This window comes from Heloderma suspectum, chromosome 6 (genome assembly GCF_057233095.1).
Source record: "Heloderma suspectum isolate Gila_16-S chromosome 6, 16-S_ref, whole genome shotgun sequence".
NCBI classification, from domain to species: domain Eukaryota; kingdom Metazoa; phylum Chordata; class Lepidosauria; order Squamata; family Helodermatidae; genus Heloderma; species Heloderma suspectum.
In genome coordinates this window covers 42,757,977-42,776,613 of record NC_139463.1, presented here as the reverse complement: position 1 = coordinate 42,776,613, position 18,637 = coordinate 42,757,977, and the positions used below count along the sequence as shown (strand labels likewise).

The 18,637-nt window shown below is 48.5% G+C and overlaps 1 protein-coding gene across 3 annotated transcripts; it reads right to left on the bottom strand.

The window, feature by feature from the left end:
* Positions 1-2,555: 2,555 nt before the first annotated feature.
* Positions 2,556-15,941, bottom strand: GINS4 (GINS complex subunit 4). 3 transcript variants are annotated; one of them, XM_084804064.1, is made up of 7 exons: positions 15,486-15,642; positions 14,244-14,330; positions 13,300-13,413; positions 12,696-12,793; positions 8,072-8,160; positions 6,501-6,591; positions 2,556-5,146 (listed from the first exon to the last, which is right to left on the bottom strand). In XM_084804064.1, exons 1-7 carry the CDS (start codon positions 15,582-15,584, stop codon positions 5,050-5,052), a joined length of 675 nt encoding a protein of 224 aa, XP_084660190.1. In that variant the 5' UTR covers positions 15,585-15,642; the 3' UTR covers positions 2,556-5,049. The 3 variants fall into 3 exon arrangements, with proteins under 3 accessions (XP_084660190.1, XP_084660189.1, XP_084660191.1); XM_084804063.1 differs by lacking the exons at positions 2,556-5,146; positions 6,501-6,591 and having other exon boundaries at positions 7,574-8,160; XM_084804065.1 differs by lacking the exons at positions 2,556-5,146; positions 6,501-6,591; positions 14,244-14,330; positions 15,486-15,642 and adding an exon at positions 15,923-15,941 and having other exon boundaries at positions 7,574-8,160.
* Between the last annotated feature and the right edge of the window lie 2,696 nt (positions 15,942-18,637).

Below are 18,637 nucleotides of genomic sequence, written 5' to 3'. Positions count from 1 at the left end.
AACATCGCTCCCCCTGTGATGGCATCGGGCTCCTGTGACTAAAGATTAGCTTTGACCATGAGAAATCTGGGTTCCCTGCTGTAGGTTCGCAATATGGCTTTTGACAAGTTGCACCCTTTGAACCTCAGCTCCCCCAGCTGTGAAATGGGAGTAAGAGCTGCCTGCCTTGCAAGGCTGTTGTGAGGGGCAAAGCTTGGAACGGACTTTGGGGGTGTTCAAAGCTTGGTATGGAAATAAGCACAGGGAGGAGGACTTACTTGTGAGGTGAGCGGGCCGCATTAACATGACGAGGGTGGGAAGTTGCCCACCTGAGAGCGCTGGCATGAGGGTGGCATCACCAGCTCTGGAATGAGTGCTGATAGGAATGGGGTTTAAGGCAGTGAAGGCCTTCTGGATGTGCTGGACTACAATTCCCATGTTAGCTGTGGATGATGGGAGTTGTAGACAACACATCTGGAGGGTACCATGGTGGGGAGCACTGACCTCCTGCTGGGCTCTTGCCCATGGGAAAAAAGCCACCGAGGTCTGTGGGAAGTGAGGTTCCCCCCTTCCAAGGTCTGTGCAACCATGAATTCCAGAGTCAAATCTGTCTTCCACTACATCTCTGCTGAGGGAAGGGCACCTCTTGTTGAATTGTTGCCTAGCATGCAGCTGTTAAAAGACACAGGAGCCCTGCCCAGGGGCAGGAGGAAGATGGCAACCTTACTTGGAAGTGGTATTATTTCATACATTCATATACCTTTTACCCAATTTAAAGCTTATCTCTAAGGTGTTATTAGGCTATGTTACATTGCAAAACCCTGGAAGAGATAGGCGAACCTTTTGAAGGGAATGAGCAGTGGTGTCGTGGAGGCCGGGCTCGCAGGGATGCAGCCCCGGCACTTTTTCATTAGCAGGGACTCTGATGTCATCAGCCAGCCCGCTCAGAATTCCCTGTTCCCTCTGAGCTTAGCTGCGATCCTCCCTGTAGCTGTGGCGGGAATGAATTTTCCAAGTAACAATATATTGTTCCAAGGTGGAATGCAAAGTATTTGGGATGACTTGTTCTGGAACAGGCAGTTAAGACCTCTTCACTTTACCAAAGATGTGCTCCTTATGGAGAGGAAAACTCCTAGAACTGGTTTGTTGATCTGGACTGACACAGCTGCCTGAAATTTTTGGACCGCCCTTAGAGACCGTCACAAGGAGCTCCTGCATTTCCATATTTACCGCTACACCACTGAGAATGAGCCAAGCGGAGATCCAAAGCCAGAGTTCTGTCTGCAGAGCCAAAGGCTTGCAGCCGGTCAGGTTTAGCCTCTCAGCTGCTAATCATCCTTGGAAGGAGCCCTGATGCGAGTACCGGGAACAAGGGCTTCTATGAACAGAGGCCGGTCTTGTGCCTGGCTTGCCTCCCACATGAACGTCACAGCCAGCCAACTGCTGCCAGCACCTGGGTCAGAGACATTCGGAAAAGTCCACTTAGCACAGCTGTCCCAAGACATTTTGCTGCCTGAGGCAAAGGCAAACCGTGCCCCCCACTCTCTCCCCATTCCACATACTGAAGCCAACCAGACTGTGAATTAAATCATACTTCCAGTTGGGCAATGAGACAGCATCCCATGTTGTGCTTTTAAGGTGTTGCGCACTGTCCAGAGAACTTAGATCAGCTTTGCTCAAAGGGGGGCCCTTCAGATGTGGACTACAGCTTCCATCATCAAATGACCATGCTGGAGGGCATTAGGTTAGGGAAGGGCGACTTAGGGTATTGGGCCCACACCTGAGGACAGCAGGCCAACTTGGAGGGCTCAAGGCTGTCCTCAAACCACTCCCTGCTGCTCCACATCTCCCAGCTTCTGCCGCCTGAGGCGTCCACTTCACTCCAGATAATGGTAGGGCCGGCCCTGCGGCTCCGTCAAGGAGAAGGCCAAAAGCCACTGAAGATCTCCTGCACTGCCCAAGAACTCCCTCCTACACAGTTAGCACTCCAACCGTCTGCAAAGTGGTGCTCTCCCAGTATTCCTATTGGCTATGCTGGCTGGGGCAGATGGGAGTTGAAGCCACAAACATCTGGAGGGCACCAGGTTGGGGAAGCCTGCACTCCCACTCACCCCTTTTAATCACCCTTTTATACACACCGTCAAGGCGGCAAAAAGGACAGGCGGCTTTTAATGCCTTCTTGCTCGGCCACCCTTGTATGCCACCGTAACATCAGAAGGATGCAAGCTTGCGCTGCGGTGCACACGCAGGCACACGGGTGGGCCGGGCTGAGAACAGCAACGGTTGGATGAAGTGGCTCAAAGCAACAAGAAGCACTTTGGGAGACTTTTAAAATGGGAACTAGGCAACTCTCTATGGATCACATTCAGTCCAATGGGAGAAGCTCTAACCCAAGGGGGAGTTTTCCCCAAGCTAGTGTCCTCTAGATGTGTTGGACTACAATTCCCATCATGCTGGCTTGGAACAATGGGAGTTGCAGTCCAACACATCCAGAGGACACCAGTTTGGGGGAGACAGAGCCATACCCTTTACATCCATTTCTTTTAATCAATCTTTTAAGTAGTGCTAGAACAGTTTCCCAGCTACAGATTTTTTAATTAAAAATATTAAAACAGCAAAATGCCACTTACATGAAAGAATGTCACAGCGCTAAACCTAGAGGGCACCAGATTGGGAAAGGCTGCAACAAGCCTTTTAGTACAGGGGTTCCCAATGGCACCCATAAAGCTCTCCGCTTCCTGCCCCTTAAAAAAAATTAAATAAACTCAAAAAACATTAGGGTGCCAGGTTCTCCTTCCGGTTCCTGAAACTGCTGCTGATCAGCTGTTCAGCGGGCAGGTGGAGGAGTGGTTTTCTGGCCCCACCCAATCTTCTTCGGTCCCCGCAGACCTTTCCCCTTTGCTCTCTCTCCACTCCATCTCTAGCCTTGCTTTCGCTCCAGGCACCTTTATCTTGCTATGTCTCTCCCTCCCACCTCTTTACCTTACTGTTTCTCCCTCTTTCTCTCCCTCCCCCAGCCCCTAACCTCGCTATTTCTCCCCACACATGCACACCTCTTTTGACTGGCGAGGCCCCCACGGCAGCCATTACGTGACCAGTCACATCCTCCCTGGGTTGGACTCGATGGTCTTGTAGGCCCCTTCCAACCCTATTCTGTGATTCCTCTATTTTGTAATGGCACCCACAGCTGTTTCTCAAATTCCCAAATGCGCTCACAGGTCCAAAAATCTTGGGAGACCCCCCCCCCCCCCTTTAGGAGGTTAATTCCTAAGGATAGCTGGATTTTCCTGACATTTATCGCAAACACAAACAGGGTCAGCGTGGTGTAGCGATGAGTGTTGGACCGGGAGCCAGGAGATCTGGGTTCTAGTCCCCACTCGGCCATGGAAGCTCACTGGGTGACTTTGGGCCAGCCACAGACTCTCAGCCCAGCCTACCTCACAGGGCTGTTGTGAGGATAAAAGGGGGAGGGGGAGGAGAATGTAAGCAGCCTTGGGTTCCTTGCAAGAGGAAAAAAGGTGGGCTATAAATGCAATAAATAAAATTCTTTGAGAATTCTTCCTTCTATGCTCAACATTGGGCTTATTTGCCGATGGGGGAGGGGGGGAAGTAGCCAGTGTTCTCCTAGTCCTTGCATCATTACGGAGATTGTCTGAACAGCCAGAGGCCATAGAGGTCTACCTAAAATCGGAGTCTACCTCTTCCCCTTACCTCCAGCGGCCTCCAGCTTGATCATGGAAACTAAGAGAAGGTTTCCTTCTCTTAGAGGGACAGCCACCTTACAAAAGGGAGGATCTGTGCAGGACAGAGAGAGGCCAAGAGGACGCGAGAGCATGCAGCCACAGATTTGCAACCCAGGGATCACAGCTCAATGGCTCTGCAGCAGCAAGGATGGAGCTTCTTCCATCCTGCCTGCCCCACCACCCACATGGACCCTCCCCTCCCATCCAGACAAGGAAGCAGGAATGTGGCTCCGTCACACAGAGCTGTATCCAACATCATGCAACCAGACTTCTGCTTGTGCAACGGGACTTCCCCTGGCAGACAGACAGCTCTGGATACAACCCACAGTGAGTACAAGGGCCCACAATGGGAACAGGGTTCAAGGGGGCAGAGGGGGGTGTTGGTGTATGAAGAATGGCAGGGTGGACAGCCCTCTTGAAAAAAATGAAAGCTGGGAACCCTTGCCCAACACAGGGCCTCCAATTTAATTCCTGCACATGTAGCAACTATCATTTTTTACTCTGTAGGAGGTAGCTGGCATCTCCTGTAGATCTGAAGTCTTCAATGAGGACATCCAGGCATGATCCAGCTGCTAAGGGCTTAGATGTCATACAACCTTTCAAGCCTTTCTAAACAACAAGTCTGGAAACCCCGCCAAACCAGGTTGAGCACCAGCACCACCAGAATGAACGGCGGAGACCCCTGGGCCCAGAGTGGTTTCAAACAAAACTGACTTACGCCGGCTCTGGGAAAAGTGAACCGCTAGTCTCTGTCTGACGAGTCCTACAAGACGTTCACGCACACATTCACCAGTGCGCCCCCATACCCTTCCCCACCCAGACGCTGGCCAGACGTGTGGGACTGCAACTCCCACCATCCCCAGCCAAATGGGGATGATGGGAGCTATAGCTCCACACATCTGGAGGGGGCCCAAGTGGGGAGGTTGCTTTACAGCTAAGGGGCAACATGTTTCAATTCTGTTATGTTAGAACTTGCTTGGCCATCGTATCCAGAATCAGCTCACGCCATCTCCTGGACGTGCAGCAGTTCTGCAGATAGACTCTTTCTGCAGCCCAGCGCAGGGTGTGTGTCTCCCGCAAAAGCCTTTCTCCAGCGACAACGCCCTCCCTTCTTCGCTGTCAACTGCGCACATTCTTCCAGACAGGGTTCCATGTCACCGCTTCAGCAACATCAAGTCGTCCAGCCACCTGATGCCCAGCGAGCAAATGGAGCTGAACTCCCAAGCTCGAAAGGGAGGACGGTTCCCAAGCAGCCCACAGTGAGACTGGATCGATCCGGCTGTTTGGCGTTTGGAAAGGACTGTCCTGGGCAGCTCTGTCATGCAGCCTAGATGAGCTGCACCGCCCCCGAAGCCACCAAGGGAGCCACGGTTTTATATCGGATCAGATGCTGCGAGTCTTCATCCAGGTCAATCACGTATTCTCTGAAAGAGACAACACTGCCATCACTGGCTCAGATCGCAATCCTACGCACGCTTACTCAGGGGTAAGCCCTACCAAACTTAATGGAGACGTATAGGATCGGTTTGCACGTCCATTCGTGAACACTTAACTTGGTGGACCCTAACGTCCTTTGCCTAAAACCAGCTGCCGTCCCCACCTTCTCCCTGGGGTGGCTTATACTGCAAAAATGTAATTAAAAACAAAAGTGGCAAAACATTGGACACTCCAAAATGGCCTCCCCTAACTAAGCTTTAATTTGAAAATTGGGTTCCTATCGTTGTTAGCTGCCTTGAGTGCCTAATCAATGCTCAATGCATCAATGCCGTTGGCCATGATGGCTGGGAATCGTGGGGGTTCTGGTCCAACAAATCTGGAGGGCACCAGGTTGGGGAAGGCTGCTTTAAAACAGAAATACTAATTGTTTATTCATTCGATTTATACCCTGCCTTTCCATCAAGGTAATGGCCCTCAAGGTGGCTAACGATAGTAAGAACCAAACTTTAAAATAGAAACTTGAGTTCAAACAATCATCAATCAAACCTTTCAAAACAGCAAGACTGAAGCCCGTTCAAATCAGGTTTGATGTCAGTGACATCACAATCAGTGACTGAGATCCTTTGCCCCAAAGCATCTTAGAAGAAAAGCAATTTAGGGCGCAATCCTATGTGTGTTTAGATGGAAAAAAGTCCTACAACTCCCAGCATTCCCCAGCCAGCATTTCTAAACACGCATAGGATTGCAGCCTTACACACCAGCCATGGAAAAGGTTAACAGGAGGTGAGCATCTTTTAGGAGTGGCAACAGGCGAGAATCAGGGAGGGAGGGATAAAACCCAGTATGACGGTCCTGGGAGAGCTTCTCTTGGTTTCTCTACTACTACAGGCAACTAGTAGTTAAAAAGGGAAAGGGCATACACCCAGGGCAGGGCCAAGACATTTTGCTGCCTGGGGCAACGAGCAAGATGGCATCCCTCCCCATGTTCCAACAGCCTTTTCTTCAAGACTGAACTTCTTTCTTCAACACCGACGATGGGACACCATACCTGAGGGCACCAGGCTAGCTGAGGGAGTATAGGGAAGACCACGTGGCACACAACTCCCTCCTCTAATACCTTGCTGCCGCCTCTCAGCATTTGCTGCCTGAAGCAACCACCTCACTTTGCCTAATGGTAGGGCTGGCCCTGGGTACACCTCCAGACCCCTCACAAGAATAAGAGCATGGGAATGCATTTTGGTCATTTGGCTCTTGTTCTCCCTTTTTGCTCCTGGAGCTGGTTAGCTCAACAAACCCTGTCTTTGGTTATCTGTGGCCATACCATCGCAGACCCTCCCCTACCTCTGTTCATCGGTCTCTGGCTCCACCAGGATATTCTCCTGTCTCTCCTTCACTCGCAGGAACACAAAGGAGTCCAGGTTTGGTTTGGGAACTGTAAAGAAAGATGGACACAGGGAAAAAGCTTCTATATCAGCTGTGGATCGCTCTTTATTACATGGGGGGAGTGCAAGGTAGAGCTACCAAAGCTTTTAAAGGTGGCGGTGGGGGGGGGGGGAATGCCTCTTCCAAGTTGGTGCCTGCTGTCTGCAATTTTGTTATACGCACTTACCTTAAAAGTCAACATTTTTAAAAATCCACTGCCTGATTAATCACATTTTTAATCTATCTGCAGCTCCTGCACCATATCCCACACCATTATCAAGAGTCAACCATCCCCAAGGAGCAAATCCTCAGGAGCCCAGAGGACTGCAGAGGGAAGCAAGCAGGTGGGAATCACAGTTCTGTGTATGTGAACTCTTGCTCCAACCACAGAAGGAAAATTAGGGTCCAAGCCACTGTCTACATTTACGGTTTCCAGAGGGCAGCTGCTTGAGCCTATTGCAGCAAAAAACAACAATGACTCTTGTGGCACCTTAAGGACTAACAAATTTATCCTGGTGTAAGCTTCCAATGTGATCTGTGCCGTCTTCCGTCAGCAGTGCCCTTCTGCATTCTACATAGGACAAACAGGCCCGTCTCTACGGAAAAGAAAAAAGGCACACAAATCTGACATCAGAAATGGCAACATTCAGAAACCAGTGGCAGACCACGTCAGCCTCCCAGGAAACTCATCCTGACCTTAAAGGGGCCCTTGTGGAGCAAAGTGAGATTAGAGCAAAAGACGGCCGAGTAAAAATTCATCTGCAGGTTTAATTCTATCACCAGTGGCTTGAATGGGGCTAACGGATTTTTATCACACTACGTATCTTATTTGGCTTACGTAGTGGCAGGATGTTTGTGTTATCAGCAGCTAATACACTGTGAATGACCACTGTTAATAATGTGATTGTCACTTTTTGCACTTAATTTCCTTCTGACCTCACTGTTTGCATTTCTTCCTTCTACCACCCTCACCATACATACCCTATATAAACCTGCAACTCTCCAGAATACTCCATACATCTGATGAAGTGGGCTATAGTCCAAAAAAGCTTATGCCAGAATGTTTTAGCCTTTAAGGTGCCATAAGACTCCTTGTTTTTGTCTACACTTAGACCAGGCTTCTCCAACCTGGCGCCCTCTGACTTCAACTCCCATCAACCCTAGCCAGCATGGCCAATGGAAAGGAGTCCTGGGAGTTGTAGTCCAAAACAATGTACACCAGTTGCCAGGGAACAGGGGTGGGAGGGTGCTGTTGCACTCATCTCCTGCTTGTGGGCTTCCCATCAACAGCTGGTTGGCCACTGTGTGGACCGAAAACTGGGCTAGATGGGCCCTGGGTCCGATCCAGCAGGGCTCTTCCAATGTTCTTACAACTGGAGGACACCACGTTGACATAGACTGCAAGCTTCTCCGGGCAGAGGCTGTCTTCTTCGGCTTCTGCAGCCCTGCACCTACCATGGCAGTCCAATGTGAAGTTGGGCCTTCCTTACCAGACTTCAGGAGATCCACCTTCTGCAGGTTAGGAGGCATGTGCCTCAAAGCCATATTTTTGAGATGGGCTTCGGTGTTCGCCATGTACCTGAAAGAAAGCCACCATTTTGGTCTTGGTCTGAGAAGGGAACTCAAAGAGCCGGAGACAGGACAGCACAAAAGTGAGGCGGTCGGTCATGAGAATGTGGAAGTTCAATGAGGAGACATCGTCACAATATTTGGGGGCCGGACAGGACGGGGGGTGGGGGACTGCAGCTTGCAACACTAGAACCCAGTGGGGTCATCCCATGAAGCTGACTGGTGGGAGAGCCGGCGTGGTGCAGCGGCTAGAGTGTTGGACTGGGAGCCGGGAGATCCAGGTTCTAGTCCCCACTCGGCCAGGGAAGCTCACTGGGTGACTTTGGGCCAGTCACAGACTCTCAGCCCAACCCACCTCACAGGGTTGCTGTTGCGAGGATAAAATGGAGGAGGAGGACTATGTATGCTGCCTTGGGTTCCTTAAGGAGGAAAAAAGGCGGGACGTAAATGAAATAAATAAATAAATATTCAGGACAGATAAAAGGACTTCTTCACACAGCGCAGAGTTAAACTATGGAATTCGCTACCTCAAGATGTAATGATGGCCACCGATTTGGATGGCTTTAGAAGGGGGCTAGACAAATTCCTGGAGGAGAAGGCGATCAATGGCTACTAGTCCTGATGGTGGTGTGGTACCTCCAGGATCAGAAGCAATCCACCTAAGGACACCAGTTGCTGGGGAACATGGGCGGGAGGGTGCTGTTGTACTCAAGTCCTGCCTGGGGGTTTCCCGTGGGCAGCTGGTTGGCCACTGTGTGAACAGAATGCTGGACTAGACGGACCCTGGGTCTGATCCAGGCGGGCTCCTATGTTCTTTGCTCCACCAGATGCTAAGCCCTGGTCTGTGTAGGACTGCCAGCTTGTTGGCTTTGTAGCAGCCCAGCTCCTTTGCCTTCAAGAGGAACGTGACCAGAGTCAGGCTTCCCCCTGAAGCTCTTCAAAAGGGATCCACTTTGCTGCTCCTGCTGCAACTTATCACCTGGGCTAGAGCGGCGTCTCACTCTCTTACTGCTGGCTATGGACTGTTTTGATATTAGCTATTTTATGATGCGCTAGCAAACGGACCCAGTTTCGCACAGGCTGGAATAGCCTGTAGTTTGATGTAGCAAAGCCTTCACGCAGACTTACACAGCTGCCAGGGTTGGACACCTTGTGTCCATCCCACCTGAATGACACTATGCTTGCTGGCAGCCCTAGGTGCTGCCCCTGCTATGCTGCATCCCCATAGACCCTGGAGGGAGGAGTCTGTCCATTCCATCCCCCTGAGGGGGCTGCCCCACCGCAGGAGGGAGCAGGCAGGCAGAGTCCTCTTTTCCTCAGCCCACTCATCTCCCCTGGCATTAAACTGTACGGACCACAAAGCTGCGTGTTGGTTTGGGAAATCTGCCCCTAGTGGGACTTCCTGTTGGAACCAATGTCGCTCTGGCAGCTTCCCATGGGTTCTCCCGTGGGAGCTTTCTCAAACAGCTTTGTAAAAGATTGAAAAACCTTTTCATCTCCCCCCTGGAATTAAAGGGGGGGCAAGGCAGCATCTGGACAGCATCTTGGAGTAAAGTACCCCCCTCGAGATAGCGGGGGGGCTGGATTCCAGGATTATCTCCCCAGAACTTTACCAATGCAAAAATCTGTGATGAAACTCCTATTTCATAGGAGAAAACAGGGCTGACGTGTACCATAATAATATATGCTTCAAGAAATAGCAACAACTCCTGTGGGATGATTTAAGAAATATTAACAACATCTGAGAACATCCAAGGACCTGTAAAATCTGTTTGAGAGAAACATGAATGCACCAAGGAGAAGAAAGAGGATGGTTTCACCGCCAACTCCCCCCATACCTCCTGTGTCAAAAGTTTCGAAAACAGAAGGTATAGGGGAATTAGTTACTCTGATAAAGACTTTATCTTCGCAATTTACGGAGCAAGCCAAAAGGTTGGATTTAATCCAAAATTCCATCACCGCCTTGTAAGGAGCCGTCGATTTAATTAATGCATCATGGCAAAAATGGAGACGAGAATTAACGAGCTAGAAGACCGAGTAGCAGGGAATGAAACTTCGACACAAATTTGTTTTAAAAAACCTCTGACAGAATTTCTCAACTGGAGGCCTTCACAAGAAGATCCAATGTACCTATTATTGGGATTAAAAATCTGTCTAATGATGTAAAATTGCCTATTTTTGTGGATAAACTTTTGCATGAGATATTCCCTATCCCATCTGATTATTTACTTGATATTGAGCAGGCATTTCGTGTGCCAAATACGAAAGGGACTGACTATACCATCATAGTCCAATTTGCAAAAGTCTCCACAAAGAATTATATCCTGCATTTGGCAAGAGAGGGTGGAAGCCTTTCCTGGAAACAAGATAAAGTTATGTTATTTCCAGATTACATCAAAGAGGTGGCAAATAAAAGAAGGCAATTTATCAAAGCAAAAAATATGGCAAAACAAATGAACTTACAATATTACTTAAAATATCCTGCTACACTTTGTGTTGTGCCTGAAGGTCAGATGAAGAAGTTTATAAATCATGAAATGGCGGAGGCATGGCTGAACGTAAAAATGCACGAGATTCCTGTTACAACCCCATGAACTGGAATCTTTAAACAAGCTTTGTTAACTGTTTGTGTTTAGTCTACATGATCCAGGCTAGGTCAGAAGATAAAAGTTTATATATATATTCACTTATTCTCTTTCATCTTTTGTTTTTTCTTGCTTTTCTTTATATTTTTTATTTCAAAATAGATATGGTATGCTGTATTTAAATTAATTGTTTGAGGGTACAATGTGTACTTATATATCTAGTATAAAATATATTACTGACTGTTGAAGGTTTATTTTAAGTTTTATTATTATATAACACTATATTCCTTAAAAAAAATTAGTAGTAGTAGTAGAAATAGTAGTAATAATAATGTAGGCTACTGGGAATGAACTGTAGACCTGTTTCTTGGATATGAGATTGATGATATGATATTGAAATGTAAGGTTGTTTATTAAACTGTAAGACTGTTAAGGTTATAGATATAGTTTGTAAAACAGAATGGCATCGGAGGCCGGGGGGTATTGGAGTTTAAATTTTATTCTTTAAGGGGGAGGGAGGGGGGGGGGAGGAGAAAGAACCTTCTTCCTTTTTCTTCACCTCCTTTCTTCCTCCCTTTGCTTTCTTTCTTTCTTTCTTTTTCCTTCTCTTTTTGTTATTATGCTGTCCTCATCAGAATATTGTATTGTTGGGAAATTCTAGTATTGATCAGGTTGTTGGTATGTTTGGTATTGTATATTTCATTTATAAAGATAAAATAAATAAAAATATATTTAAAAAAAGGAAATCTGCCCCTAGTGACTGGAGATGTTACTGCAAGCTTCAACCACAGGGACGCATTTAAATTGATTAGGGTGCAATCTTATGCATGTTAATTAGGGTGCAATCCCCAGTTGGCTGGGGAATGCTGGGAGTTGTAGGACTTTTCTCTGTCTCAACATGCATAGGATTGTGTCCTTAATGCATTTAAACCTGGAGGTGAACACGCCTAGGGTCCCCTTGGTATGCATGTCAGGTGTCTAGGTTGCAAGGTCTTGGCACTATGGATGCATCAGAGGGAGAGCAAGCAGCAGCCTTTCTACTGTATCGATGACCTGGTGAACGTCGCAACTAAGAATCTACAGCCTGAATTGGCTTTTTTCTTCCTCCCTCCCAGTCCCCTTCCTTTTGTGTCCATGTCTTTCAGACTGTAAGCCTCTTGCCTCTTATCTTTGTAAGCTGTTGTAGGGTGTGTGTTTTTTGGCTAAACAGCAGAATAAAAATGCTATAAAAATAAAACAAATGGCCCTGATGGAGAGATGCACCCCCTGTATTATATTATTATTATTGTTTTGATATTGTGAAACTGTTCTGGATAGTGTTATATGAAGCTAGTTGCTTTGTTGTGAACAACTCTAGGCATAATGTACACAGCCTGGGAATGCTGGATGTGGAAGACAGGAATTGTAGCCCAACACATCTGGAGGGTGCCTGATTGGAGAGAGGCTCACCTAGATGCTTAATTTTCCCCCTAGGATTAATGCCTGACGCTTGCAAAGTACGATCGCAGAATCCAAAGAGCCCTGGATTTCTCCCAGTGTGGATATTCTTACATTTCAAAGAGAAGCTCTCTGGGATGGAAGGCTTCTCATCAATTCAGTTGTGTATATTTTTTAACCTGCTGTGCGCATAGTGTTGTGTGATGAGTTGCCAACTTTGTTACCTGCTCCAGCTCCTATGCCTTTAACAACAGCTTGAGCAGGTGGGACCACATTCATCTCTAAGCTGTGAAACAGCCTCACCAGCTGGTTTCTGCAGATCAAGCGGCTTCTTAAAGGCACAGCACCAGGCAAGGATTTCTTCCTTATCAGTCGGCGACCCTAGTTATGCATATGACTGGGTTTAAAAATTTTGATAGCTAATCCAAACCCAAGAGGCTAAATACAACTAAAATTTAAATAAACAGTCATTGGGGACAAGATCTGCCATTTGCTCACCACCTCCCCCTCCCCACTTACTCACTCTTTCGCGAAGGCAAACTCTTCTGGAGATAGGATGGATGGTTCTCCTTCTGCCCGAGTCTTCTCTTTCTCCAGAACATGGGGAAAATATTTCTCTATCTTCAAGAGGAAATAAACAACATTAAGAATGGCAAAGCACTCTGGCCCTTGCAACAGGCTTGGAAATTGTATAACAAACCAGAGGGGAGACCAGAAAAAACCTCCACTGGAAATCAGGGATTGATCCAGAACTCTATTCTCTATGGCGGCCTTTCCCAACCTAATGCCCTCCAGATGTGCTGAACTTTTGAACCTCAGCCAGCATAGCCAATGGTCAGGAATGCTGGGAGTTGTAGTCCAAAAAATCTGGAGGGCACCAAGTCTGGAAAAGTTGCCATAGCGGGAAAGGAGGCTGGAAAAAGTCATACATTCCTGCAGAGAAATATGGGAGCCTACATCTTATCTTACTGAGATGTTCAACAGGGAAGGGAAAAGACAGAACAGACAGGACGGGCATGTGGCTGGCGCACAGAAAGCATGCGCATGCACGCACACAGTTATTTCTACATGCTTCCTGTAGAGGGCAACAGTCTCACTCTCAGGAACTGGATCCAACAGGTCCTTACCTTCCGCAGCCGGCAGCGCAAGTAGCTGTTGAGGACATAACGGATCCTCTCGACCTCCATGCGGTGAATGCCGACCTTAAGATCCCCCCGCTTCGCACGTTTCAGATTCTCTTCCTGAAAGACAGAAATCAGAGCTGTTAGGAAGGACCTGCTTGCTGACCAAACTCATTCATCTGTATAGACATGAATGGCAGATGTTTCCTGATGTGGGAGGAAGTAAAGTCAGGACAGAGAAAAGGAAGGACTTCTACACACAGCGCAGAGTTCAACTATGGAACTCCCTACCACAAGATGTAGTGATGGCCACCAATTTGGATGGCTTCAAAAGGGGGTTGGACACATTCCTGGAGGAAAAGGCTATCAATGGCTACTGGTCCGGATGGCTCTGTGCTACCTCCAGAACCAGAGGCAGTGAGCCTATGTACACCAGTGGCTGGGGAACATGGGTGGGAGCGTGCTGTTGCATTTGTGTCCTGCTTGTGGGTTTCCCATGGGCAGCTGGTTGGCCACTGTGTGAACAATGCTGGACTAGTTAGCCCCTTCGTCTGATGCTGCAGGGCTGTTCTTAAAGAGGGGACACCTGGAAACAGCCTGGAGTGGGGGGCTAACTCTGTTCCCAGCTCTTGGTAACCCCAGCCACTTAAAATCAAGGCTGCTCCTCCAACCGTACACCCTTATTGCAGCTCTTCTTGGTCACGCCGGAGTGTGACCCAATGCTGGCAGACTGGGATGGATGGATGACGTCATGTCTCTGTCCCAAGTTAGATATAGATTGCTTATTCCAGCCTTCCCCAACTTGGTGCCCTCCAGATGGGAAAGATGGGAGTTGCAGTCACACACATCTGGAAGGCACCAGGTTGGGAAGGCTGCCTTTCAGGTTAATTTGTGCGTTTAGAGCTGGAGAGCGTCACGCAGACCAGAGAACACGTGTCCTTTGCTCTCACCATGTGTTCCAGCTGCTCGACAACACACTCAACAACTTCCGATTTGCTTTCCAGCAGCTCAGGGGAAAATTTCTCATTCATCCAGGCCTGGAAAGTAAAAGCAGAAAATGGGCTTCATGGTCGCTTGGACACTGAGACCCTTTCCCAGCCCTTAACATCTTCTGAATACATTATCATCATCACTGTTGTTATTAATTTATTAATTAATTTATATCCCATCTTTCCCTCTCTCACAGGGAACCCAAGGCAGCTTATGTGGTCCTCCTCCTCCTCTCCATTTTATCCTCACCACAACCCTGTGAGGTAGGTGAGGCTCAGAGTCAACGACTGTCTCAGAGTCACCCAGTGAGCTTCATGGCCAAGCGGGGAGTAGAACCCAGGCCTCTCCAGTCCCAGGCCAGCACCCTAATCGCTACACCACACAGGCTTTCGCTGCTCTCGCTATATTTGGGAGGGACGGTTGTGATCCAGCCTCCAAGCCCCATGACATCGACTGCCTCTAAACCAGGAGTGGACAGACTTCAGGATCGCAGGCATCCCTCTTCAGTGTTGCGGTCAAACAAATATAGGCGGTGCTAACACTTTATTCCCCAACCCTTCAGATTTGTTGGGACTACAACTCCCATAATCCCACAGCCAGCTATGGGACCGCTTAAGGCAGATGACTCAAGGTGCAATCCGATGCATGTTTAGATAGAAAAAAAGGCTTACAAATCCCAGCATGCCCCAGCCAGCCACGGGAGTTGTGGGCTTTTTTTCTGTCTAAACATGCATCGGATTGCACCCTAAACTTCATGAAACTTACTTCCGAGTAAGCAGCATGCCTCAAATCAGATCTGTCCAGGGTGGGGAAGGCTGCTCTAGGGTCGACACCAGACTTCCCCAACCTGGCACCCTCCAGGTGTGTTGGACTACACATCCCATAATCCCCCGCCAGGTTGGAGAAGGCTACAGGGGGATCAGTTCTCAGCTCTCTGTCCTAAACTAGAGCAAACCCAGCGTTCCTTGCCGGGCTTCCCTTCCTCTGCCCCCGGCCCCATTCTTCCTGCACCATCCCGCCCACGAGAGAGCCCCGGGGCTTGCATCTCCCGTCAGTCCTACTTAGAGTAGACCCACTGAAATTAATGGGATCCACCCAGGTTAGCCACAAGTCGCTGACGCCCCTCCGCTTCCATGGATCTACCCTGCGCAGGGCTAACACGGGATACAGCCGCAGGCGCCCGGCTCCTCGCCCTCGCCCACCTGCTCCAGGCTGCGGATCAGCTGGGCCGGGGTCAGCACCACCTCCTCGCTGCCCGCCTCCGAGCCCCGATCCGGCTCCTCCTCCGCCGCCGCCGCCATCGCCGCCGAGCAAGCGCCGCGATTTCCCGCCACCGCTCCCAGCGAGGGGGACTCGCCCAGTGACGTCAGCGCCCCGCGCTCGGGAAAAGGAGCGCCCCGCCCCTTCATTAATATTCATGAGGGAAATTCCGCCCGCACGGTCCCTCCCCTCTTAAAGGGCCCGCCGCCTCGCTCCCCGAGGCTGGAACGATATCCTATCTTCCGGGCGGAAGATCTGCGCAGCGAATGCCAGGCCTCCGCGCTTCACCCCCCCCCCCCACATTGGATCTGTTGAGCCTGGCGCAGCTGCATGGCAGGCAGGTGTCCAACGGGTGAAGCTCAAAGCATCACTGCATTACCTACGCGTGCTTGCGCTCGTTCAGTCGTGTCCGACTCTTCGTGACCCCATGGACCATAGCACGCCAGGCCTCCCTGTCCTGCGCTCTCTCCCGGAGTGTGCTCAAGTCCATATTCATTGCATCGGTGATGCTATCCAGCCATCTCATCCTCTGCCGTCCCCTTCTCCTTTTGCCTTCAGTCTTTCCCAGCATCAGGCTCTTTTCCAGGGAGTTTTCTCTTCGCATTAGGTGGCCAAAATATTTGAGCTTCAGCTTCAGTGTCTGCCCTTCCAATGAGCACTCAGGGTTGATTTCCTTTAGGATGGACTGATTTGACCTCCTTGCAGTCCAAGGGACTCCTAAGAGTCTTCTCCAGCACCACAGTTCGAAAGCATCGATTCTTCAGCGCTCATCCTTCCTTATAGTCCAGCTCTCACAGCCATACATTACTACTGGGAAAACCATAGCTTTGATTAGACGGACCTTTGTTGGCAAGGTGATGTCTCTGCTTCTTACTATGCCATCTAGGTGTGCCATAGCTTTCCTCCCAAGGAGCAAGCGTCTTTTAATTTCATGGCTACGGTCACCGTCTGCGGTGATCTTGGAGCCCAAGAAAATAAAATCTGTCACTGCTTCCATTTCTTCCCCTTCTATATGCCAAGAAGTGATGGGGCCAGGTGCCATGATCTTAGTTTTTTTAATGTTGAGTTTCAGACCAGCTTTTGCACTCTCCACTTTCACCCTCAACAAGAGGCTCTTTAGATCCTCTTCGCTTTCTGCCATTAGGGTGGTATCGTCTGCGGTTGTTGATAATTCTCCCGGCAATCTTAATTCCGACCTGTGATTCATCCAGCCCAGCGTTTCTCATGATGTACTCTGCATATAAGTTAAATAAGCAGGGCGACAATATACAGCCTTGTCGTACTCCTTTCCCAATTTTGAACCAACCGGTTGTTCCATGTCCGGTTCTTACTGTTGCTTCTTGACCCTCGTACAGGTTTCTCAGGAGACAGGTAAGGTGGTCTGGTACTCCCATCTCTTGAAGAATTTGCCACAGTTTGTTGTGATCCACACAATCAAAGGCTTTAGCGTAGTTAATGAAGCAGAAATAGACGTTTTTCTGGAATTCTCTTGCTTTCTCCATGATCCAGCGAATGTTGGTGATTTGATCTCTAGTTCCTCTGCCTCTTCGGAACCCAGCTTGTACTTCCGGTAGTTCTCGGTTCACATACTGCTGAAGCCTAGCTTGTAGGATTTTGAGCATCACCTTGCTGGCATGTGAAATGAGCACAATTGTGCGGTAGTTTGAACACTCTTTGGCGTTGCCCTTCTTTGGAATTGGAATGTAAACTGACCTTTTCCAGTCTTGTGGCCACTGTTGAGTGTTCCAAATTTGTTGGCATATTGAGTGCAGCACTTTAACAGCATCATCTTTTAGGATTTTAAATAGCTCAGCTGGAATACTGTCATCTCCACTAGCTTTGTTGTTAGTAATGCTTCCTAAGGCCCACTTGACTTCATTCTCTAGATGTCTGGCTCAAGTTCAGTGACCGCACTATCATGGCTATTAGGGACATTAAGATCTTTCCTGTATAGTTATTCTTTCCACCTCTTCTTAATCTCATCTGCTTCTGTTAGGTCCCTGCCTTCTTTGTTCTTTATCATGCCCGTCTTTGCACAAAACATTCCCTTGAGATCTCCGATTTTCTTGAAAAGATCTCTAGTCTTTCCCATTCTATTGTTTTCCTCAGTGTCTTTGCATTGTTCATTTAAGAAGGCCTTCTTGTCTCTCCTTGCTATTCCGTGGAACTCTGCATTCAGTTGGATATATCTTCCCCTTTCTCCTTTGCTTTTCGTTTCCCTTCTTTCCTCAGCTACTTGTAAAGCCTCATCAGACAGCCACTTGGCTTTCTTGCATTTCTTTTTCTTTGGGATGGATTTCGTTGCTGCCTCCTGAACAATGTTACGGATCTCTGTCCATAGTTCCTCAGGCACTCTGTCTCTCAGGTCTAATCCCTTAAATCTATTCCTCACCTCCACCGTATATTCATAAGGGATATGATTTAGGTCATACCTGAATGGCTTAGTGGTTTTCCCTACGTTCTTCAATTTAAGCTGAAATTTTGCAACAAGAACCTCATGATCTGAGCCACAGTCAGCTCCAGGTCTTGTTTTTACTGACTGTATAGAGCTTCTCCATCTTTGGCTGCAAAGGACATAATCAATCTGATTTTGATATTGACCATCTGGTGATGTCCATGTGTAGAGTCGCCTCTTGTGCTGTTGGAAAAGCGTGTTTGCTATGATCAGCGTGTTCTCTTGACAAATCTCTATTAGCCTTTGTCCTGCTTCATTTTGTACACCAAGGCCATGCTTGCCTGTTATCCCAGTGATTTTTTGACTTCCTACTTTAGCATTCCAATCCCCTATGATGAAGAGGACATCTTTTTTTGGTGTTAGTTCTAGGTGTTGTAGGTCTTCATAGAACCAATCAACCTCAGCTTCTTCGGCCTCAGTGGTTGGGGCGTAGACTTGAATTATTGTGATGTTGAATGGTTTGCCTTGGATTCATACTGAGATCATTCTGTCGTTTTTGAGATTGTACCCCAGTACTGCTTGTCCCACCCTTTTGTTGACTATGAGTGCTACTCCATTTTTTCTAAGGGATTCTTGCCCACAGTAGTAGATATGATAGTCACCTGGATTAAATTCGCCCATGCTTGTCCATTTTAGTTC